At 38.7% G+C, this 25,276-nt stretch overlaps 1 protein-coding gene across 2 annotated transcripts; it reads left to right on the plus strand.

Moving 5' to 3' along the window:
• Window positions 1–23,277, plus strand: LOC140561310 (uncharacterized). Of its 2 annotated transcripts, none has more exons than XM_072686438.1 (17): window positions 1–185; window positions 444–526; window positions 2,410–2,467; window positions 6,062–6,147; window positions 6,477–6,538; window positions 7,508–7,637; window positions 7,974–8,038; window positions 8,149–8,306; window positions 8,468–8,577; window positions 10,171–10,268; window positions 11,080–11,099; window positions 11,502–11,633; window positions 13,666–13,895; window positions 14,987–16,000; window positions 17,780–17,941; window positions 22,186–22,252; window positions 22,878–23,277. In XM_072686438.1, the coding sequence occupies exons 1-17, from the start codon at window positions 56–58 to the stop codon at window positions 23,051–23,053; spliced, it is 2,781 nt and encodes a 926-aa protein (XP_072542539.1). In that variant the 5' UTR covers window positions 1–55; the 3' UTR covers window positions 23,054–23,277. The 2 variants fall into 2 exon arrangements, with proteins under 2 accessions (XP_072542539.1, XP_072542540.1); XM_072686439.1 differs by having other exon boundaries at window positions 2–99.
• The last annotated feature ends 1,999 nt before the right edge of the window (window positions 23,278–25,276 follow it).

A 25,276-nucleotide genomic window follows, 5' to 3' on the forward strand; every position in this document is an offset into this window, starting at 1 on the left:
CGGCGAGTTTCTGGGGAAAAAATCGGCGAGGCATCCACGTGAAAATCGTAGAAACATGGCATCGGTAACACAGGAGCCAGAGGTAGCCCTCGCTCAAAGGTTAGCCGCGAATGAAAGGTCTGTCAGAACGAAAGCTTTAAAGACATTGAGGAAATACATTAATCTTCGTTCTCAGAAAAAAGAAGGTAAAGTCGAAGAGAGAAGGGTTGTTTAGCCAGCACGCTTCGCTGTCGTAGGAAACGTGGAGGGAATAGCTTCGTGCTAGTATGCTAACAGTGAAAAGTAAAAAGTTTGGTGCGATGTGTAAGTATAGTAGCACGAAACGTTTCCCTCTATGTTTCCTAAGACAGTTAGATAAATTCGCTAATCGATCTATTAAAGGTTATCTGATCAACCCCGTATCTTCTTGAAGTAATGCTTAACAGAGTTTTTTTTCCCCCAAGGTGGTTTCACGAGTGATGACTTATTGAAAATATGGAAAGGACTTTTCTATTCTTTGTGGATGCAGGATAAGCCAGATTTGCAGGTGAGTTAATACTCGTAAGATTAGCTATTTGGAGAACTGACAGTCTTCAAGTTGAAAATCTTCGTCAGCCGTCGTATTGAAGCCACGTGCCCGCCACTAAAAATGTAAAATTGCATCTCATCAGCCACGCTGGTGATCTGATTTTCTTCAGGTATAGTAAAGTAAATGAAGTGTTTTACTGATTGCATAAATGCGTCCACTATATGCTGATCAAATTCAGGAGTAGTTAAACATACAAATTACAGGTTCGCCATTTTAGCTGGATATTCACCCATGTAATCATATGTATCATGTTACTATGTAATATACAGTATTCATTTTCCTAGCAGTATAAACGGTCAAAAGTATTGTCTGCGCTTTGTAATTTTGTTCACATCAGGTGGTCTTTTTTGTCTTAGTGGTATTTGTTTGTGTTCAATACAATGAAAGTATTAAAAGACATATTTCATAATTTTTGGTAACGCAAACTGCAGAAGCAAATTAATGAGATACCATGCCAAAACAAAACTGAAAGGTCCTTGGGACAGTTTGTGTAAATTGTAATCTATTAAAAACTGCATACAAATGCATACAATCTGACTGCTACAAGTTAGGATGCTGTTATTGCTGTCTTGTTTTAGTATATACATCAGTAGAATACTTGTGAACACTTCTGAAATTAAACTATAAAGCCCCTGATCGTTTCATGAGTGCAGGATTGGTTTACATTTTGACTGATGAACTGCAACAGTCAACAGCAAACGTAACCTAGCAAACACCGTTACAGTGTACAGTGTCATGACAACCTATTGTTTTTGTGCTCACAACATTGTCTGCTTGGTATGTAAGTGTAGTTCCTTAAAGTTAAGGCATTGTTGTCTGAACATTTTGGCAGGTTAACAACTTTGTAGTATGGTCAATTATCTGTTAATTGTTGTAACAGTGTCTTTTTGTGAGTAATCCACACAACAGCTTTCATAACACATTTCATTCTCAATTTATATTTGTTCTGTTCAAATGCAGCACATTTGCACACCAATGACTGTTTTCTGTGCTTAATTTTCTAGGTAGACATTATCAATCTGTTTGTTCGTTAAGGTGTACAACTGAATCTCTACAACAGCTGTAGTCCCCACAAAATTATTTATTTTTTTAAATAAACAAGTGACCCCCTGCCCTGCCTGTCTGTCCTGATTACTGCAGGGGTTTAAACACAAGATAGGAATAGAAGTAAATATGTAGAGTAGATGGCGATGAACAAAAGAATGAGATGCTCCCCTCAGCAAAAATCGGCTCATTGGCACTCATCAGTATGATACTACAAGGATGGGATTTATAGGTATAGAATGATGTGCCAATGTACTGACAACATAATACGGGTAACTTGCTGTATCGTCCACATTGCCACTACATACATAAATAGCCAAGATAATCTAAACAGTTGATGACACCATGGCAGTTTAGCAAAATACACAAATAAATAAGACAGTGTTGTTAAAAAATAACCGTTAGTGTTAAACCAGTTACCAATGCAGCCCTGCTAAATCAGAAACCATTACTCATTTTCCTTTTGTACCATGATGTTCCAGTCAAACAGGATATTTGGAAGGAAGGAAGGTCTTTTTTGCTGAGTGGTGATTGTGATTAGTTTTGTGGACGCAATGCTCATGCAATTAGAGTGTTAAAAAATACTTTATACCCTGCATGTAACAACAACTTTTAACATGTATGACAACTTTTAACACTAATAATGATGTAACTAAAAATCTGCATTTTTGATTTTTTTTAGAAATAGGCAAACGTGTTAGAGAAACATTTTGACAGAAGAAAAATAGGATTTTTATTTTGAGCAAACCAACATTTTTTATTTTAACTTTAAATTATGTGTTCATGTTTGTTCTCAGGAGGAGCTTTCAGCTAGAGTATCTTGTCTGATCCATAGCTTCCACACAATTGACCACCGTAAGTACTATTTTTGGTTTTGCTTAAAGCCCTGTCTACTGGTTTTAGACATATTGACATGTATATACATGTTTTAATATGAAATGTGTGCCTCAGATTAAGCATTTACTAATGTCATATTAAAAAGTGTGTGTGTGTGTGTGTGTGTGTGTGTGAAATATGTACACACGTACACTATTACTTGCATATTAGGGCCTTAGGATAATGAAAAAAAATTGAGATTTTGTTGTCCTGCAGTGTATTATATTGTGATGTTAAATGCATTTTTACCCAAATTCTGCAATGATAATCCAACATGTTATATTAATAATGCCCAGTGAATCCAAGATTGGAGTACGATCGACGATATTGTGTCGATAAAGTCTACCTCTGGTAGATATGTCATTTTGTATCAAGCAAGTTACAAGTTTAAATATAGTTTCATGTTGTGTTGTCTAGGGCATGCTCAAATTTAGATTTTTTTTTTATCATATAAAAAGCAGAAAAGTTACTTAAAAATGAGTGACTTCACTGCTTAGTCAATATAACATTTATTTAGTTTTGGTTAAGATGCACCTTAAATGTTTGTGGTGCAACTGAAAATCTATACACTGTTAGGTTTAAACTTACTACATTCAACGCATGGTTTAGGCGATGCTTTGCTCCCTAACTTACGATCTAACATGTTTAACTGGTGCAACTGGCTGCTGGTCTTTTATACCTGTAAACACATTGAGCTACAAGGGTAGTAAGCTTCTTTCAAATGTTATAAACAAATGTCCAGTTTCCTTCTTTGTTTTATATCTGCTGTATTACACTACATAACGCTGAACGGCATTATTCAGTTGGTCCATTGTCTGGTGTTTGGTTGCTTTAATGCAGAAAGTAAACAGTTCAGCTGCTAAGCACATTGTTAAATTAAATATGTATATTTGGTACGTTTCTAATTTAATGTTACCTCAGACATACATGTTGAACAAGTTGGTTTCTACAAAAAATTTCAGGACAGAGCCAAAACCACTTCCAAATAAGGTTAAGACTACTCATTTATGGTCTTGAGACCGGACTCTAGTGCCACAGCACTATTTAAATGCAATAAAAAAAAGTGTGAGCTGTAGCCTGCCCAGAACACAGAAGATCAAAATAAGTTACATATGTTCTGTTGTAAATAGGCTAGAAACCAGAGGTGGGAGTAAGCCACATGTGCAAGTTCTAATCTTTTAATTCTCAAGCAAATCCCAAGTTACTGTGACACGATTCAAATGGTAAGTCCTGTCAAGTGGTAAGGCAACCAACTCCAGGGAGCAGAGAGGGTGAAGGGCCCAGCAGTGGCAACTTGCCAAGTCTGGGTATCAAACCCACAACCCACCAGTGTGAGATTTAGCACTTTTACTGTCTGGGCGGAAAAACATTTACAAGTAAAACATGTTAGCAAACATGGCCAACGTGGCTAAAATAGGTCGTCCTAGCAAGTTCAGCTAAACAACAGGCTGCAAGTTGCGTAAAGAAGGCCCAAACAATCCACATCACAGGACCTACAGGTAACTCTTGCCGCAGTTGATGATCAAGTGCAGCATCTACCATCAGAAAGAGACTACACAAGTTTGATTTCACTTGAGGTGTACAGAGAGGAAACTCTTGCTGTCCAAAAATGATCTGATATATTTAAGTTTCTAACGTTCTTAATCTGCCTACGTACTTCTCAAAATTACACGACATGGCCGATCTGGTTTCACCTTGGCAGTCAACAATATACTCCTTATATGTCTTGTATGTTTTTATAGCTGTCTATGTATTGAAGTTTGAAATAGCGAGGCCAGTGATTATTAGTAGGTAATGTAGGCATAAGTAGGTAATGGTGCGCTGTAGTGATGTATTGATATTTAAAATATATCAGCATTTAAACAGAGCAGCATATGGAGTGAGGCTATATCGTTTATATTGATATTTGATTGGTCAAGTCTAAATCTTGTACAGCACCTTTATTCTGTTTTCTCAGTGAGTCTGTGCTCTGCTCAGCTTATCTGCTTTACTCTGCTCACAGTCCCTCCCCACCTGCTCTCTCTCACTCACTCACACAGTATATTGTTACTTACACAGTTATATTGGTTACTTATTTCATTTACATCCTCTATTAAATTAGCTACAGCATACAAAGTAAAATGTCCTTAGACTAGACAGTTTTTCCAAAACAAAGTGTGCCCTACTTTAAAAAAAAAAAACAAAAAACAAAAGCATTATATATAGGCCTGCTAACGTAAACAATTAAATGAATCTCTAGTGTACACTGAGGTGTTAATCATTAGGCCTAGGGCTAATTTATTTTATAATATTTTTATTTATTTTTATTTTATTTTTGTCCTATTTGTTGTTTGCTTCGCAATGAAAATATAAAATAAAAATGAGATATTGTAAGCATGTTCTGTAAATTAAATGATGCAAGCAGTCAAATAATCAATTTCAGATTGTAAGATAACAAAACACCAAAAAATGCCTAGGTGGGTGAATACTTGCAGAATGTGTGTAACATTCTGAGTTGATATGATTTGTCTTCTGTCCATTTAATTTAAATACACAAGGTGTCAATATGACGGGTAGGTAATTGGGCTCTGCAGGGCCTTCTAATGGCTGGTCTGGCTCAAACTTGGCCGGTGTCCTTAATGTAACTTTGAATCATTCTGCCTAATTTTTACAAACCTTGACAGTAGCACTCAAAGGCCTTTTATGTAGCCATCTGATCAATGTGTTGGCACCACAAATGGTTAAAATGTCAACAGTTTTGATCATTTACCTCCAGGCTCTATAGGTTGTCAAGACCCATTTTGACTTGATTAGATTATTAGGACTAGTGCTTATTTTTTTTACACAATGAGGGAAAAATCATGCATTTTTAAAAAAATAGACATGACTACAAAGTTACAAACATTGCTCTATAGTGCCACTTTTTGTGTCTTTTTATGGGCCTGCGAGGCTATACCTCACCTCAACATTTGGTTTGGGCTCCACAATCAGTTTTAGCTGATTAAAAATAATACAAACCCGAGCAAAAACCTTTGGTGCTTGGCTCCCTAATAAATAAAGCTGTAGCAAGTGGCAATTTACAGTGTCCTTGCACCTTAGGACAAGTTGCTCCCTGAGAAGTTGATGACTGGTTGAGGGTGCTGGTAGGATAGAGTGAGTCAAGCTGTTTGATGTCATGGGTATCATGTCTGCATATGTGTTGTGTGGGACTCAAACCTTAAAAATCTTGGCAAGAAATTTGTTTGAGAACATCAACACCAGCACTTCTGGATCAATGTACTGAATTTTGGGTTTTGAGGCTCTACAGTCTGCTCTAAAGTCTGATTTCTAGTAAACATTATAGGTCATATCAGTTAAGTGTGGACCATAGTGTATTGTGTAACAGACAGTAGTGCTTAAAATGTGTTCCACTGTGTTTAGTCTCTCTTAAGGAAGTTGGAACATTCTGTTGTGTGTTAACAAGTAAAATGTACATTGAAAATTGTAAAAACAGTGAACATAAGAGGTGGATTGATCAGTGTTTTTGGGCTAATGGAATCTGTGTTATTCACTTCAAATGATTTGGCACATCTGTGTGTTTCATTTTCTGTATAGAGTTTCTTTATTTTGAAACATTTCTTCAGACTCTGAAGAGAGAATGGAATGGCATTGACAGACTTCGTATGGATAAATACTTCCAGGTCAGTCCGAAAACAAACTTTCAGCTGTTCTTGATGTAACTTATTAAAATTTGTGTCACAAGCTACAAAAAACTGAGCTACGGTTTCTTATAAAGAAAGTAGTTTACCCTGTACTGATACAGCCAGTTGATATACATTGGGTATCCCAAGTTTACTACGTTTTACACAGGCTAGTATAAAGAAAGAATGGAAATGTATTACTCTGCATTAAGCCTTGTCCATGTGGAAATCACACACTTGCCCTAAAACTGTGCTGAATCTCAAATAGATGTGACTGTGTGTTAGGTTTTAAATATCTGTTCTTTTTCTTCTTGCCACTCCATAAAAAGCTGGTTCGTTTTGTATTCAGACAAGTCTTTGAGATTCTCAAGAGGAGAAATTGGGAGTCCAGGTAATGTTTACTGTTCTAATGACTCAAGGCATGCAATGTATAAAAATAATGAAAATAAAGAAATAAATATAAAATAAATTAATTACACACTGGTATTTCAAGTGTTGCTGTGCATCACTGTGCATGATGTGCAGAAGTGACTGGTGTGTAGCAGTGTGTAGTATTAGAACAACAGTGTCATGCTGCTCAAACAATGACCTCCACATAAGCTGCTGATTTAACTGTTTTGCAGTTTTAAAAACATGTCCACTACCATATTTTTTTTTACTTGTCTGTAAAAATGCTGGTTAGTATTCTTACTGGGAAGCCATAATGGCTGCTGGTGCACCAAAAGGCATCACAATAAGAATAATTAATTCTATATAATAAATGATTTTACAGACCCATATAGAAAATAAATATTCTTTTATGGAGAACATTTGATACTAAGACATTATTGGTGGCCTTATTGATGGTTGACCATCACTTTTCATTTACTTTTCATCATGTGCCTGAACGAGGGAATGTAAACAGTGCAGTGAAATATAGTGAAATCTATTTGGTTCTGTGTTTTTGCTGTCTTTAGCATCTAGTCCCTTTTTTCCTTTTTTTTCAAAATAATATTAGTCATATAATGGTTTCCTTGACTTGCATTAGTTCAACTCTTCTTGTTGTCAAACAGCCAAAGCAGACTAATCGTGATCAAAAGCACAGAACCCAGAATAGATGCTCTCATATACCTGCACTAATTGCACTGAAGCAATTACACACCTGGTAATCACAAACCACAAAAGGCAAGAAATTGTTAAACGTTTGAACAGTGCGCAAAAATGTTATTTCACAGTAATGCATAATGCATTTACTTATTACATGTTGACCGTGATTAACAAAAAATATGTTGTGCAGCACTAGTATTAGTTTGGGTGTTTAATTATTTTTAAATGGGTTATTTTAGCAATGGTAATCTCATGCTTTCTTTTTCCTTTATAGTCTGATCAGTCATTTTTTAGCAGTGTTCACAGCACAGCTCTTGCAAAGCACCAGACATGTTCCAGACGGCTTGATGTTGCACATCCTTGAGCTGTACATGACTGAGTTAGCCCATGTGGGTTCTGCAGAGGTAAGAGATGGCTGCCAGTTTTGTGGGGTAATCTGGCGTTTGTAACTGTGGTTGATCTCACTATAATTTGCTCATTTATATGGTGTAGCACTTTTTACTGGTGGTTAATTAAAAGAGAATTTTACATTTTTTTTCCCTTTTGGATCCATGTAGTCAAGAAAAGTTTGCATATTTAGTTTTGCACTGAGGCCAATGTAGCTAATATGTATGTGCATTCTTAATAATATTGATATGCGAGTGTCCATAATGGTATTCCGATGACGTGTATTTAGTTAACTACATGAAAGAAAGACAACAAAACCTTTATGAGCTAATGAAGATACCTTTCTCCTTTAGTTAACAGCTGAGCAGAACTTGACTTTCATTGACCCTTTCTGCAGAACAATGGGTGAAACCAGAGAGTGAGTTCCCTGAACAGTTTTAGCTTTAAAGTAAACAATGTGTTTTATATCCTTCCCCTCTGTTACCTGCTTTTACCAATTTGTCTCAATGTTTTTTTTTTCTGTTTTAGTCACTCATTGTTGATTTATATCTCGAAACACATCTTTTCCACCATATTGGACCATGCCTCCTATGCTGTACAGGATCTGATGAAAGAGTTGAGTCACGGAAAAGAAGACTCCGACTCGGGTCAAGCATCCGAGGAAGAGGAGATAAGTATAGAGAAAGGTGAACCAAAAAGCGAAACATTTTATAAGGTACAGAGATGGTCAAGCTGTTGATGTACTGCTTATAAACATACAAGATTAGGGTTGAAAGTTCACAATGCTGCCTCAATTGCTACAATTAGCCATGAGTGAGAAATCATATCATATATCAATGTTCTCCAGGCATTCCAAAAGTAGAGAAATGTGACGAGGGCAGTGAAGATGAACTTCTTGACATGGATAATGTGTATCCTGAGGAGAATACAAGTGATGACTTTGGTCCTGTTCTCCAAGTGAGTACAATTGACTGAGTGAAGGATGTTTTTTTTGTTTTTTTTTTCCTCTCCGCCTCCCCCCCCCCCCCTCCTCCTCCTGTCTGTGTGCTGTACTAAAGCATTAAGATATAAAAAGAAATGTACAGTTGTGTTCAAAATAATAACAGTCCAATATGACTAACCAGATAATCACTGTTTTTGGTATAAATTATATTACCACATGACAAACAATGTACCAGTTGGTGCAGTAGATTCTTAGAAAACCAACAGACTCCGCATTCATGATATGCATGCTGTTGAGTCTGTGTATTTGAATAATTAATTGGAAGGGGTGTGTTCAAAATAATAGCAGTGTGGAGTTCAATTAGTGAGGTCAATCATTCTGTGAGGAAACGGGTGTGAATCAGGCGGCCCTTATTTAAGGGTGAAGCCAGCACATGCTGTACATGCTTTTCTCTTTGAAAGCCTGAGAAATATGGGTCGTTCAAGACATTGTTCAGAAGAACAGCGAACTTTGATTAAAAAGTTGATTGGAGAGGGTAAAACTTATAAAGAAGTGCAGACAATAATAGGTTGTTCAGCCAAAATGATCTCCAATGCTTTAAAATGAAGAGCAAAACCAGAGAGACGTGGAAGAAAATGCAAGACTACCATTCGAATGGATCGAAGAATAGCCAGAATGGCAAAGGCTCAACCAATGATCAGCTCCAGGATGATCAAAGACAGTCTCAAGTTACCTGTGAGTACTGTGACCGTTAGAAGACGCCTGTGTGAAGCTAATCTATTAGCAAGAAGTCCCTGCAAAGTCCCACTGTTAAAAAAAAGACATGTACATCATGTACAAAGACATCTCCACTGGCCTAAAGAGAAATGGAAAAATATGTTGTGAACTTATGAAAGTAAAATTGTTCTTTTTGGGTCCAAGGGCCGCAGACAGTTTGTCAGACGACCCCCAAACTCTGAATTCAAGCCACAGTACACTCTGAAGACAGTGAAGCATAGTGGTGCAAGCATCATGATATGGGCATGTTTCTCTTACTATGGTGCTGGGCCTATTTACCGCATACCAGGGATCATGGACCAGTTTGCATATATCAGAATACTTGAACAGGTCATGTTGCCTTACGCTGAAGAGGAGATGCCCTTGAAATGGGTGTTTCAACAAGACAACGACCCTAAACACACCAGTAAACGAGCAAAATCTTGGTTCCAGTCCAACAAAATTGAGGTTATGGAGTGGCCAGCCCAATCCCCGGACCTTAATCCGATAGAAAACTTGTGGGGTGACATCAAAGATGTCGTTTCTGAAGAAAAACCAAGAAATGCAAATGAATTGCGGGATGTAGTCAAAGCATTCTGGGCTGGAAGACCAGTCGACAGGTGCCAGAAGTTGGTTGATTCTGCAACACAGATGTGAAGCAGTTATAAATAACTGTGGTTATTCAACTAAATATTAGGTTAGTGATTCACAGGAATGCTAAATCCTAAAAGAAGAGTACATATTTTTTTGTAAAGACAAATGCAGACACAAGATTTTCTGCTTTACTAATGTTTTTAAACACACTGCTATTATTTTGAAAACTGTATTGTTGTGACATTGTTCTGTTGCAGTTTGACTATGGAGCAATAGCAGATCGACTCTTTGAATTGGGCAGTCGCCAGAGGACACCTAACTTCAATCGCACTAAAATGTATAAGCTGGTAAAGACGTAAGTACCAACCTTCGAAATGGTTCTGAAAGTTTTCTTTTTAATTAATTAAATTAATTCTGATAAATGCAGCCGAATAGCAAGTGGAATGTAGTGTTCTATTGTATCTATTCTTTAACTTAAACCTGAACAATCAAAAAGCTAAATTTTACCCGAACACTTAATTTGAGCTATAAGAGACTATTAATGTAAAATGTAATGGTTTTATATCTGTGTATGGGAAGACTGCTGCAGCTAGCTTAAAGCACCGACCACTGAGCACCAATAAGTACTGTTCAGATAAAACTGATTTGGTGAATGTGTCCAATTTGGTATCTGCTAACTAATTGGCAATTGATTTTTTTTTTTTTTTCTTCAATAAACAGCTTTCTTAGTGTGAATTTTAAGCTACATCTGCTGCTATAGATTTTGTTTGGGTTAAATATAGCATAATTGTAAGATGCTCCAGGATGTGTTATTATTTATTTTGTGTCTGTCTAGAGTCTCGTAGCATGTAGTCCTGGCCACGTTCTAGGTGGAACACCCATTGAGGCTAGAAATGCAGGGAAACCTACATAAACATTTGTCTTCCAAAAACACATTTTTGTATTTCTATGTAATTTTTACATCTAACACCACTTGGAATAAGTGTATTATGCCTCTGTGTCACTTGTCAGTTATGGCTTGGAGGCGCCTTGTAGTGTTATAAATGCTGCCCTTCAGTAAAGAGTTACCAAAATACCAGACACGTATTTATTCAGAAAATCATCTATTTGACATATTGCTTATTTTTTTTCTCTCTGTCCCTGTGATCTTACGTTTTCCAATGCAGATTCCGTGACTTAAGTGGAGGTAAGACATTTTAAATTTAACAGGATACATTAATTCTGTTTATTCAGTTTTTTCTGTAGAATGAATACAATTGGTCACTTTACAGTTTTGGCTCTGAAGCTGATGGTTTGGGGTTTGAGTGGCTTATTTTAAGTTTGTTACTTAAAGGTTCCAGTGTTTGTAATTAAAAAAAATTGAATGATGAATTTACAATTATGTTTGAGAATTCAGAGTTGACTGTATAGTCATTAGTCAACAATGTGCCATGTAACAAACTATGTTTGAAAAGATGTTTGTCTGATTAAAAGTTTTCATGTTTGTCACAATGTGGTGAAGAGAGAGGGGGGGGAATAGTGATAATGTCTTAAATCACATGCAACTGAAAAGATAGTTATGCTTGGTGTCTTCTGCCATTTTGCGTAGGTATCTTCCCTCAGGATGATTGCGGTGATGACACTGCAGTGAAGCATAAGGATTGGTCATTAAATAAGAGCAAAAAGAAGAGAAGAAATGAGGCCCAGGCAAATGATAAGTCTTCTGCCAAGAAGTGTAAAGGTAGTTGTGTACCATTTTTGGCACCTGATTTCTACATACTCCATGTTACTGTAAGGAGTAGTAATGAATGGTTATGTAACAGACAAAAATATGTTGCATGACTAAAAATCAAATCAAAATCTTTGTCACGTACATAGTCATGCATGGTACAACTAGCAGTAAAATGCTTTAACCAATTGCCTGTTGGGGGTGTGTGTGTGTGTGTGTGTGTGTGTGTGTGACTATATATATATATATATATATATATATATATATATATATATATATATATATATATATATATATATATATATATCACCAATTGTGCAAGTTCTCCCACTTAAAAAAAAAAAACGAGGCCTGTAATTGACATCATAGGTAGACCTCAACTATGAGAGACAAAATGAGAGAAAAAAATTCTGAAAATCACTGTCTGATTTTTAAAGAATTTATTTGCGAATAATGGTGGAAAATAAGTATTTGGTCACCTACAAACAGGCAAGATTTTGGGCTGTCACAGACCTGTAACTTCTTCTTTAAGAGGCTTCTCTGTCCTCCACTCATTACCTGTATTAATGGCACCTGTTTGAACTCGTTAACAGTATAAAAGACGCCTGCCCACAACCTCAGTCACACTCCAAACTCCACTATGGTGAAGACCAAAGAGCTGTCGAAGGACACCAGAAACAAAATTGTAGACCTGCACCAGGCTGGGAAGACTGAATCTGCAATAGGCAAGCAGCTTGGTGTGAAGAAATCTACTGTGGGAGCAATAATCAGAAAATGGGAGACCTACAAGACCACTGCTAATCTCCCTCGATTAGGGGCTCCACGCAAGATCTCAGCCCGTGGGGTCAAAATGATCACAAAAACGGTGAGCAAAAATCCCAGAACCACACAGGGGGAGCTAGTGAATGACCTGCAGAAATCTGGGACCAACGTTACAAAGGCTACCGTCATTTGGATGTTCCGGCATCAGTCCCTTCCATCAGCAAGGGCATTAAAGATGAAACGTGGCTGGGTCTTTTAGCATGACAATGATCCCAAGCACACTGCCAGGGCAACAAAGAAGTGGCTTTGTAAGAAGCATTTCAAGGTCCTGGAGTGGCCTAGCCAGTCTCCAGATCTCAACCCCATAAAAAACCTTTGAAGGGAGTTGAAAGTCTGTGTTGCCCGCCGACAGCCCCAAAACATCACTGCTCTAGAGGAGATCTGCATTGAGGAATGGGCCAATATACCAGCAACGGTGTGTGCCAACCTTGAAGACTTACAGTAAACGTTTGACCTCGGTCATTGCCAACAAAGGATATATAACATTAAGTATTGAGATGAACTTTTGTTATTGACCAAATACTTATTTTCCACCATTATTTGCAAATAAATTCTTTAAAAATCAGACAATGTGAGACAATTTCTGATTTATTTTTTTCTCATTTTGTCTCTCATAGTTGAGGTCCACCTATGATGTCAATTACAGGCCTCTCATCTTTTTAAGTGGGAGAACTTGCACAATTGACTAAATACCCCCCCCCCAACACTGTATCTATCTCTATCTATCTATTTATCTATCTATATATATATATATATATATACATTTTGCTCCTAGTGGAGTAGATGTGCGATTGTATCATCTGAGTTGTTCTGGCTATTGTGGATCCATGGATTTTTACCAGTGAAGAGGTCTCTCTGACCAGCTTTTCAAAGCACTTCGTCACAACTGATATGAGGCTATTTGGCAAAGGTCATTGAGGCAGGCTGTTTGAAGCATGTTGGAACAATGCACAGCATTAGCCAGGTATTAAAGATATTTGCAGATACTGACTGGAGCAATATAAATATGCATGATTACCAGCAGGATGCTAGGCAATTTATGTAATGTGACATTCTGGACTCATTGGATTTTTTTTTTTTTTTTCACCCCTTTCTTTTAAATGATCATTTGATCATCTGATCTGGTCTTTTTTTGTTTTTTGAGTCTTTTGTGTTGGTGGAAATCGCAGTAATATGATGATATTGTTGTGTCCTCTCTGCACTTGTGACATGCTTACAACAGCTTGTGAAGATGTGCAGACACTGAGTAAACCAGACCAGGTTGAAGAACTATCATCAGAAAACATCAAAAAAAAGAAGAAAGATGACCAAGCTCCAGAAGCAGATGCCGAAAGGTCCACAGAAACAACACGGTCTACACTAGATACTCCAGTGGAAGCAGGAGGTATCTTAAAAGGGAAGAATAAGCGGGAACAATTGGCTGTAGATACTAAGAGCCAATCACAATTCCAGGTAAGGGTGATGTATATAACAAAATATAAAATTGATACTACTTCTTTCATAATGCACAAAAATATAATGTCAAAAAAACTTATTATACAGAGGACAAATCTTTCCGCTGGTGTGGTTCCATCAGGAATACACTAACGGTACCTTATTCCATTTAAGTTACCAAACCTTGATTTTACTTCAAGTTTTAATTCCAGATTTTTAAATATTACACCTTAATATTAAACTGTTACATTGCACAGTCATTCATAGTCATTTTGGTGTGAAGTGCTGTTATAGAGAAACAAACCAAGTCAGAATTTGAAATATTTTTGTCTAAAAGCATATTTTATTTTATAGCAGTACATGCAAGGTGTTGTAAGACAGAAGCTAGTTTACCATGTGGTTGAAGTGCTGGCTTGGGTGTGTATAATGAGCCAAAACATTGACTGCCCTAAAATGCTGTTGGCACATGTGCCACCAAAGCCGATCACTCTACAAACTTCTAAAGATGTCCTGTAGTATTTAGAACCAATGAAGCAGCAAATCCTTTAAGCATTTGTGAGATGGATTTGCTACAGATCATAACTGTTCCAGGACAACCTATGGGTGAGCTGAGCCTAGCCATCCACATAATGTGAAAGAAAATCCACAGACCGTGGGACCTTCTTCCATTGCTCCAAGGTCCATGTCCAATGCATGCTCTCCATTGTAGGCGTTTTCAGTGGTGGACAGGGGTTGCATGGGCTTTGACCGGTCTGCATGTATGCCGCACCATACACAGCAAAGCATAGTGCATTGTGGAATGGGATGCATTTCTCTGTAATACCATGGTAATCAGGCTTCGATTAACCTCATGGGCCCAACACTTTGAACAATTTGCACCCCTTTGACTAAAGGAAATAAATGTTCACGTACTGGCTAACATATATTACTGACCTTGAAAAAAAATGACCATGTTGCAAAATACCAGATTTAAAACTGTAAGTCTATACAGTTACTTTGGTTCACATTCATTCTGTTCTACATTACATTATAGAAACTACTGAGCACTACATACATATTGTGACAATTTTATCATGATAACAAGAACATGGCCTATTTCTAATTCCCAGGATTACAATGACTTACAAAGTGAATTGGAGCCTGGTGCCAGAAGGAAGAGAAAAAGCAAAAAGTTCAACTTGCAGAGGATTGTAGAAGAAGCAGCTGAGAAATGTGACGCTTATTCAGAGGGCACAGATGAAGAGCACACAAACATAAATAAAGAAGTCAGAAAATGCCTTGATCCTGAGACAATAGAAAAGGTGGACAGTGAAACACAACAAACCACTGCCGCACCTAGTGGTTGGGAAAAAAGCGTGAAGAAGAGTAAAAAACACATTAAAAGGAACATCAATGCTTTCACTCCAGTGAAGAAGAAACAAAAACAAGACTGTGCAACAGTTGATAAAGTAACTGTCATATTTGAAACCAGCCCACGTGTTACAGGATGGCCTGAAGGTGCTGTTTCGAGGAAAAAGATAAAGGCTATAGATGAAGAGAAACCTGAGGCAGATAATATAAAAATTGTCAGAATACAAGAGGAAAGCCATTCAAGTGATCAAACGGGTATTGCTTCAGACACCATTGTCAAGCAGCAATCGGATGCCATCCCTCCCACAATGAAGAAAAAGGACAAAAGGCGAAAAGTGAAAGAAATGGCAGTACATATAAATACTCTAGTAAAAGTAGAGGTCAAAAAACCTGAGGTGGCTATTGATGAACCCACAGGTAAAGGCGATGCACACAATGCTGTCTTTGGATCCAACCATGAGAAGTGGGAACCCAAATTTGAATCTGAAAGGAAGTTGGAAGCAGATGATGCTTATACAACATGCACACCCAAAAAGAAAACTCAAAAGAAACAAAAAAGGCAGTTGGTACATCTAACCAAAGATGTGAATGAGGAAAGTCAGTCTGCAGATACCACAGAGAAACTGGTGATGAAGACTAGTAAACAGAAGCAGAAAGCTAAAGCAGAAACCCCAGAAACTGACTATACCCCGCTGACAAAAGGTAAAAAGAAGAGGAAGATGCAGGCAGACGAAGCACAAACATCTCTGATAAATGGACAGACAGTAAAGGAGGTGGGTGATGCTAAAATCTACTGTTTTGAATACATATGTGTACTAGGACTAAACATTATTGCTGTTTCAGAGAAGACCTTTAGTACCTGACCCACATTACAAGACATTTGAGTCTGATTCACCTCTTCCAACAATTCTTGGATTTTAGGAAATATTTCCAGGTTATCCTATGGTGTTGAGTGTGAAATAATCCAGTCTTTATCCTTTTGACCTATTCACAGTCCAGACTATTTTATATTGTCAATATTTACAACTGTTGCCAGGTGGTTGCTATGGTATCTTGTGGTTGCTGAGGTGTTTAGGTAGTTGCTATGTGAGCTGTGTGTGGAGTTTATGGTGTGGAATTGGCAGTATGTGTGTTGTGGAGTGTGCAGTGTCTGTAATAGAAAGTTGTAGACAGATGTACAGAGATGGATGGACGGACAGACGCCAGTTGTAGAAGGATATACAGGCAGTTACAACCAAATCAAACACAACTGCCATATGAACTTTTCAATTGCAAGTTACTGAAAATATGTTTGAGAAATACACATTGTAGGATGTTTGCACACAGTATAAGAAATTTGATTAAAACTGAATCATGCGCAAGTATTGTTAGTTGACATTTTGATAGGTTTAAAAAAAAAAAAAAAAAACCACAAAAAGAGCCAGTCAGCTTGTGCCTTAAATAGAGAAGGCTGTTGAGGCAGATGTTGACAGGTCTGATGTGTCAAATTTCTATTGTGTTAATGTAACAGAACCTGTCTCATTTTGCCTTTGTTACTCCCAATGACTGGTTGTAAATGTCACAAGATTTTTGAAAGTTGAGTTTATTATTGCATTTGAATCAAAGATAAAGTGGCCTTCAGTAGTCTTTAATATTGCTGTCATTTGCATTAACAAATCTTTGTTCTTAAATAGTGAGCATCAGAATATGCAAATTAAACAAGTGTAAACCTCTCTTGATCTCTACTGGGTCTCTGTTCCAGTGATGTAGTGCAGTGGTATAAATGATCAGATGTAGATGGTCACATTTTTCAAATCTCTATGTTCTGAGCTTAAATAGTTTGAGACAAACTTTTAATTAAAATTAGATTTAATTGAATGAATATCATCACGGAAAAAAAATCGGTTTACCTCGCTGAACAACCCTGTAAGTTCCGCTTAAATCTGTAAACACAACTTGAAATCATAAATGTGCAGCTGAGGGGGAAAAAAAAAACTTGAAGGGAACAAGACTAACGGTTATTTCTCATTGTGGGTTTACACACACTTAATTATGACATATTCAAGTTTCCATCAAATGATAGACCCAGCGCTCAGCTCTGTTTGTCACAGAGAGTGGCGACGGTCCAGTTTAACTCTGCTGGAGCTGCGTTTGCGAGAGTCCGCACACCGGTGAAGTTGGACTTAGCCCAGAATGTCTAACTAGGCAATTGTTAGCTGTCTAGCTGACAGCTTGTTAGATCAAATTGACCACAAGATTTTGGATTATGATGATGAAGAAAATATCCTTGTGGTCCACAACAATATGCACGCAACTGCCACAGCAAGCCATTATCAGAATTGGGTATTATATGGTTTGTGTAATCCAATAATGGGTTATAGTAATGCAGTGTAGTTTTTAAACATGTCATTCACAAATGTGTTTTAACATAATTTGCTATTTTAGCAATATGCTAAGAAAATAAGGAATTTTGTCTGTAAAGCGCAGCTCTAGTTAATATTGTAAATCTTTCTGAGCTCTTGACTTCAGATATTAACTTGAAATTCTGATTTTCCATTTTGTTTCTACTTCAGGGTCTTGAGATTCTCACTTCTGTAATGCCCAAAAAGAAGACGAAGAAGGCCTCCTCCGAATCTGACTTCGCCTCCTTTCAGGGTCAAACAAAAGCTCCCATGCCACTCTTCTGTAAAGTTAAACCTAAAGGCTGTCCCAGTGCACCTCTGTCAAGTCTAAAGGTACCTTTTATGGCATTTTTAGAACGCTGACAGGAAAAGCTGCATTTTGAAATTTGGACGATGTAGGGAGTACACAAGCATGTTTAAATAAAATAGCTATGCAAAGGTTTGATAAGCGAGCATAAACGTCATCTGTTTGACAGTAGGGTATATTTTGCTTCAGCCTCATGTTTATTGACTCTGTTCCTTGCTCTGAAGAAAATATTTTAAAACCACCTTTTGAACCTTTAAATTTTGAAATTGCAATATCAGTCGATTTTTACCTTTACATAGGGCTTTTATCAGTTCCTTCAGTATAATTTATCAAGTTACAGCAAAAGAAAACATTTATTGAGCATTTTGTAAAGCCTCTACAGAAGGTCCCACCCAACTTTATACAGGCAGTGTATGGATTAGATAAGATAAGATAAGATAGTCCTTTATTAGTCCCGCAGTGGGGAAATTCAGTGTGACAGCAGAAAGGGATAGCAGGACACTCAGTTACAAAAATTTAGATAAATAAATAATTTACACTATATACACACAATAAAGATAAGAATTAAAAAAGCAATAAACAATATTATTTACAGTAAAAGACTCTTAATTGCACATGGGGGTGGGATATTGCACATAGTATTCCCTGAACATGAACATGTGTGTGTGTGTAGTTAAGTGTGTGTGTATGTGGTTAAGTGTGTGTGTATGTGGTCCGCTGGGAGCAGTGCTGGTTGTGTAGTCTGACGGCAGCAGGAAGGAAGGACCTGCGATACCGCTCCTTCACACACTTGGGATGAAGCAGCCTGTCGCTAAAGGAGCTGCCCAGTGCTGCCAGAGTCTCATGCATGGGGTGGGAGCTGTTCTCCAGCATGGATGCCAGCTTGGTTGTCATCCTCCTGTCTCCCACCACCTGCACTGGGTCTAAGAAGCACCCCAGGACAGAGCCGGCCCTCTTTATGAGTTTGTCCAGTCTCTTCTTATCTGCCGTCGAGATGCTACTGCCCCAGCAGACCACTCCATAAAAGATGGCAGATGCCACCACTGTGTCGAAGAACGTCCTCAGGAGCGCTCCCTGCACTCCAAAGGACCTCAATCTCCTCAGCAGGTAGAGTCTGCTCTGGCCTTTCTTGTAGAGAGCTGCAGTGTTGACTGACCAGTCCAGTTTGTTGTTCAGATGAACACCCAGGTATTTATAAGAGTCCACACTCTCGATGTTCATACCCCGGATGTTCACTGATGGAGGGGGGTGTCTGCACCTGCGGAAATCCACCACCAGTTCTTTGTTTTTTCCAGCGTTTATCTGCAGATGGTTCTGCAGACACCAGTCCACAAAGTCCTGAATAAGTTCTCTGTACTCGCTGTCCTCCTCATTGGATATGAGGCTGACGATCGCTGAGTCATCAGAGAACTTCTGGAGGTGACAGGTCGGTGAGCTGTACATGAAGTCAGCAGTGTACAGGGTGAAGAGGAACGGTGCCAAGACCGTTCCTTGAGGGGCTCCTGTGCTGCTGACCACCAAGTCAGAGACACAGTCCCGTGCCCTCACATACTGGGGTCGGTTGGTGAGGTAGTCGAGTATCCAGTTTGATAGGTGACTGTCCACTCCACAATGTCCCAACTTGTCCTTTAGAAGCCCTGGCTGTATGGTGTTAAAAGCACTGGAGAAATCGAAGAAGGTGATCCTCACAGTGCTGCCGGGTTTCTCCAGGTGAGAAAGAGCTCTGTGTAGAAGATAGATGACAGCATCATCCACCCCGACACCAGGCTGGTAGGCGAACTGAAGAGGGTCCATGGATGGGCTCACCAGAGGGCGGATGTGGTTGAGGACCAGCCTCTCCAGTGACTTCATCAGATGGGAAGTCAGTGCCACCGGCCTGTAGCTGTTTAGGTCCTTTGGGTGCTGTGTTTTGGGCACAGGTACCACACAAGATGTTTTCCACAGCTGTGGTACTCTTTCCAGTTTCAGGCTCAGGTTGAACATATGCTCAACTACCCTGCACAGCTGATCAGCGCAGGACTTGAGGAGCCTGGCACTGATTCCATCAGGACCTGTAGCTTTCTTAGGCTTGATCTTCCTCAGCTCATTTCTCACCTGGGTTGTTGTGAAGGACAGGTCGGAGCAGGGGGGCTGGGTGCTGGAATGTGTGAGTGGGGGCATCATCCCACTAATTTTAAACATACAAAGTGCAACTACCTACTCGATAATGTATCTTATCAGTAGTACTGGTTGACATGCTGCTTCATTCAGTCTACCATTTAAAATTTGTTTTAATTGGTACAGCAACACAAAAAGAGATCTGTTGGACGTGTTAGAAAAAAACAAAAAAAAACACCAACGATTAGCGCTGTGTTGCTAGCAATAGTTGGCTAGCACACATGCATGCAGACACCTCAAGGACTGTCTGAGACTATTTCCAATGTAGTTGAAACGTGTCTATATTTAAGTAACGTAATGTGATTGTTCCATTACGTTTTGGACGTTTTTTTTTTTTTTTTTTTTTTTTTTTTTTAAAGCTGTCCAATCATGTGGTTGGAAAACAGTCCACTGGCATGTTTCTATCTGTCAGGTATCTTTTCCTCTGGCAAATGCTGAAATTAAAATCAGCAGCTCCTGGCTACACATTCAGAAAATCATTAGTTGGATGCAAAAGAACAAATTGTTAAACAAAATGTTCAGAAGAACAAATTGTTGTTTGACAATGAAACATTTACTGTTAGACTGCTATGTAACTTTTTTTTGTCTTAAGTTTAAAAATGAGACTTTTTTCTTCTTTTTTTTAAATACACTGCTCAAAAAAATAAAGGGAACACTCAAATAACACATCCTAGATCTGAATGAATTAAATATTCTCATTGAACACTGTTCTGTACAAAGTTGAATGTGCTGACAACAAAATCACACAAAAATCATCAATGGAAATCTAATTTATTAACCAATGGAGGCCTGGATTTGGAGTCACACCCAAAATTAAAGTGGAAAAACACACTACCGGTTGATCCAACTTTGATGTAATGTCCTTAAAACAAGTAAAAATGAGGCTCAGTATTGTGTGTGTGTGTGTGTGTGTGTGTGTGTGGCCTCCACGTGCCTGTATGACCTCCCTTCAACGCCATGCTCCTGATGAGGATCTCCTCCCAGACCTGGACTAAAGCATCCGCCAACTCTTGGACAGTCTGTGGTGCAACGTGACGTTGGTGGATGGAGCGAGACATGATGTCCCAGATGTGCTCAATCTGATTCAGATCTGGGGAATGGGCGGGCCAGTCCATAGCTTCAATGCCTTCATCTTGCAGGAACTGATGACACACTCCAGCCACATGTGATCTAGCATTGTCCTGCATTAGGAGGAACCCAGGGCCAACCGCACCAGCATATGGTCTCACAAGGGGTCTGAGGACCTAATGGCAGTCAGGCTACCTCTGGGAAGCACATGGAGGGCTGTGCGGCCCTCCAAAGAAATGCCACCCCACACCATTACTGACTCACTGCCAAACCGGTCATGCTGAAGGATGTTGCAGGCAGCAGATCGCTCTCTACGGCGTCTCCAGACTCTTGTCACGTGCTCAGTGTGAACCTGCTTTCATCTGTGAAGAGCATAGGGCGCTAGTAGCGAATTTACCAATCCTGGTGTTCTCTGGCAATTGCCAAGCGTCCTGCATGGTGTTGGGCTGTGGGCACAACCCCCATCTGTGGACGTTGTGCCCTCATACTATCCTCATGGAGTCCGTTTCTAACCGTTTGTGCAGACACATGCACATTTGTGGCCTGCTGGAGGTCATTTTGCAGGGCTCTGGCAGTCCTGCTGCTGGGTTGTTGCCCTCCTACGGCCTCCTCCACATCTCCTGGTGTACTGACAGACACAGCAAACCTTCTTGCCACAGCTCTCATTGTGCCATCCTGGATGAGCTGCACTACCTGAGTTGCTTTTGTGGTTTGTAGAGTCCGTCTCATACTACCACGAGTGTGAAAGCACCACCAACATTCAAAAGTGATCAAAACATCAGCCAGAAAGCATAGGTACTGAGAAGTGGTCTGTGGTCCCCACCTGCAGAACCACTCCTTTATTGAGTGTGTCGTGCTAATTGCCAATAATTTCCACCTGTTGTCTATTCCATTTCCACAACAGCATGTGAAATTGTCAGTGTTGCTTCCTAAGTGGACAATTTGATTTTACAGAAGTTTGATTTACTTGTTATATTGTGTTACAGTGTTCCCTTTATTTTTTTGGAGCAGTGTGCATATAACCAGTCTGTCTTTTCTTGCACAGACATTGCGGACTCCAAAGTCAGACACTAAAAAAGTCACTTTTGGGCTCAAGAACAACAAAACCGCTGGTAAGTTCCGTTAAACTGATTATTACCTTTCATTTCTCCCCTAATTCTGGAGAAAAATCTAGTTTACACATGCTTTCGCTTATCTCGTTTGTGGTTGGTACAGTTTGAAATTGTAGGGCACAAGCTTCGGTTGCTAGTACCTACATTAGCACTGTGTTTTCAATCTAAAAGTTAAATGCACTTGGGGCTCCTTTGTCACAAATTACATCAGTGTGGCATGGAGGCAATCACCTTCTGACACAGCAAAGAATGTTCCCGAACCAAGGTTACTTTGATTAAGACCCTCAGGTAGATGGCTATGTGGAAAAAAAACACAGTGGAATGTTACCAGCATGGCACCCGAACTGTTACAAACTGTGAAAACCTCACACTGGACTTCAGACACATTGGATTATGTGCCTTTCCACTCTTTCTCAAAAGAGCAAAATAAACTTTAATCTGAAAATAGGACTGGGAAACAGTACTTTCAGCACCTTTTCTCCTTAGCTCATTTGTCACTTTACTATTACTTTTAGGAGTGGCTTGATATCAAGAGTGCAGCTGTTGTAGCCCCTTTCTTGTGCTCTGTGACCCTTAACACACCAGCCTTAGATACTGTATTGACGTTTGACTTTTTCTCTCGCAGAATTCCGGAAAACAGACCAGAGTTTATTGGTAAGTCCTGTTGGCTCGTCCCGTGTGGCTTTTGACCCCCAAAAAAAACCCACATCCAGTGTGCTGAAGTCACCCATGTCATCTCCGTCTGTCAGTCTGAAAAAAACTGCACTAAAGAAGAGAGCAACGGCTGCAGATTTCTTCTGAAGAGTCAGAGCTAATTTGAATCCTTCTTTGTTAATGTTTATATCTGCAGTTATTCTTTTGACTAAGCAACATTTTGAAAGCTTCTTTCACTAAAAAGAAGCTTTTTATGTTATGTTAAAAATAGGATTTTCTGATTGTGATTGTTCTGTTTTGATACTCCTTGTCAATTTGGACTAATGCACACCTTGGTATCTATATGCAACATTAAAACCTTTTTAAAGTAATTTAAATGGATAAAGTTGCAATTTACTGGAATGAAAGATGGTGTTTCTGTACAAAAGCTGCCAATCAATTCTCAATACAGGTTAGACCTAATTATTCACTCCAGACTTCATCCGTCATTATGTTTCGAGTAAAACCTATGTGTTAGTATTTCAACACAGTTAGGTTTTGTAATTGTCTTTTGTGACTTTGAAAAATTACATTTTTTTGAAGCTCCGTGTCTTTCATAGTCTATTGTTTTTATGGTCTTTAAGTGGCTTGTAGCTGCAATGGATGTGAAAATTACATGTTAAATAAGTACTCACTGATATTGTTTCTGCAGAGGACTCATTCGACAGCTGGGGAGGCAGCTACATTTAAGAGAGAAAAGATGGAAATGGTTTTCCATAGTTCCTTTACTAAACAAAACGGGGTAATTCTCATTAATATTAATTTAGTTTTGGTCATGGAGTTCAAGGACAATATGGGCAAACTGTATGGAGTTTAAAAAAAAAAGTATAAAAGTATAATATTGGCAAGAGATTTTAATGATGTGATGAATGCTATTTCTGACAAAAGCCAGGTTACAGGGATGTCACTACAAAGAAACAAAGTAGGAAGTACCAATAATCTCAACACTCTGGGAATTCTCAAAGGCATTCGTTAAAAGAGATTATAGCCCACCTCTTTAGAAAGAAAAATAGAAACAATTATTAGAATACAGCTGCTTGAGACAGAAATGTCTAAATTAGAAAAAGAGCTTTCAAGCATGTAATCAAATAAAATATTTCAAGAATTGTGTAAGTTTAAATTCCATCTCAATGAAAGTTAGAATAAGAATGCAAAATATACATTATTTAGGTTAAAGATAAATTATTATGGACATTGGGGGCAGAAAGCTGTGGAAACTTGTGGCAATTAAACAAGATACATCCCATATAATACAAGATGTTGAGATTTTTTTATTTTGAGAATAAAAATGGTTGGCCACACTATACCTCCAAATATAAATGTATAATAAATGAGAATGTGGTAAAAGCATTTAGTGGGACAAACACAGTCAACTGAGTTTTATGGGCCAAGAATGCCTCTTCATATTTATTAAAAAAAAGTAGTTACATTACAAAATCTTTATACACAATGAACAGCACCTACAAAGCCTTAAAACACACGCTTGAGGAATAGTGCAAAATGTTGCTTCCCTTTAGGGTAAAAGTACATTTCAGTTTACAGTGATAACCCAGGGTCTACATAAGCCTGTGCAATTGCTGAACCCACCTTTCAGCAAATTCACTCTCTGAAACAAAGACATCAAATAATATTCCCTGATGTTGATACTCCAAGTACCCTCACCTTCATCCCTCCTACCCCTCCCTAAACTCCTTTTCTTTGTCCTCACCTTCATCCTGTCTGCGCGTGAATAAAACTCCAACGCTAAAGATTCAGTTTCCTGACTCTTGAATCTGCCTCTTGTATGCTGGATTTCTAACACCCCACCCACAAAAGTAAAGTAAAAAAACATAAACATACTGGTTATACTATTTAATTTATTAAAACATAGTAATTAGTAACTTAATCAACCAGTTAACCAAATTGATTAATAATAGCAATAGGTGGTAATAATAATAATAGTGTCAGATAAGCGTCCATGTCAGTTTTAACATGGTCATTAGGCAGGTAGCAGTGGCAGAAGGACAGACAGATGGTCTGAGACAGGTGGCAGGGGGTACCAGATGCAGCAGCTAAAAGACATAAACGTGAACACCGTGATCAACACAACCAGAACATGGCAAACAAGTGGGTGAAAACAAACAGACCTCAGACCAGGGGTATAGCTGGGGAACCAGCTACTTGGCAAGAGCTGGAAATGCTGCGTGGCAGCGGGTCGCCTAGCTGGAACGAGAGTCGTGGGTATAACTTAGCAGATAGTGCACTTCACTCCTTAGATAGAGTCTGCTCTGACCCTTCTTGTAGAGTGCAGCAGTGTTAACTGACCAGTCCAGTTTGTTGTTTAGATGAACA

This window comes from Salminus brasiliensis, chromosome 8, assembly GCF_030463535.1.
Source record: "Salminus brasiliensis chromosome 8, fSalBra1.hap2, whole genome shotgun sequence".
NCBI classification, from domain to species: Eukaryota; Metazoa; Chordata; class Actinopteri; order Characiformes; family Bryconidae; genus Salminus; species Salminus brasiliensis.

Excerpts from the sequence above, each read along its gene's own strand:
- LOC140561310 (XM_072686438.1), top strand. The coding sequence starts at position 56 with ATGGCATCGGTAACACAGGAGCCAGAGGTAGCCCTCGCTCAAAGGTTA. Across the intron at positions 8,039-8,148 it reads ACAATGGGTGAAACCAGAGA|TCACTCATTGTTGATTTATA; the intron begins GTGAGTTCCCTG and ends TTTCTGTTTTAG. Across the intron at positions 11,634-13,665 it reads TTCTGCCAAGAAGTGTAAAG|CTTGTGAAGATGTGCAGACA; the intron begins GTAGTTGTGTAC and ends TGCTTACAACAG.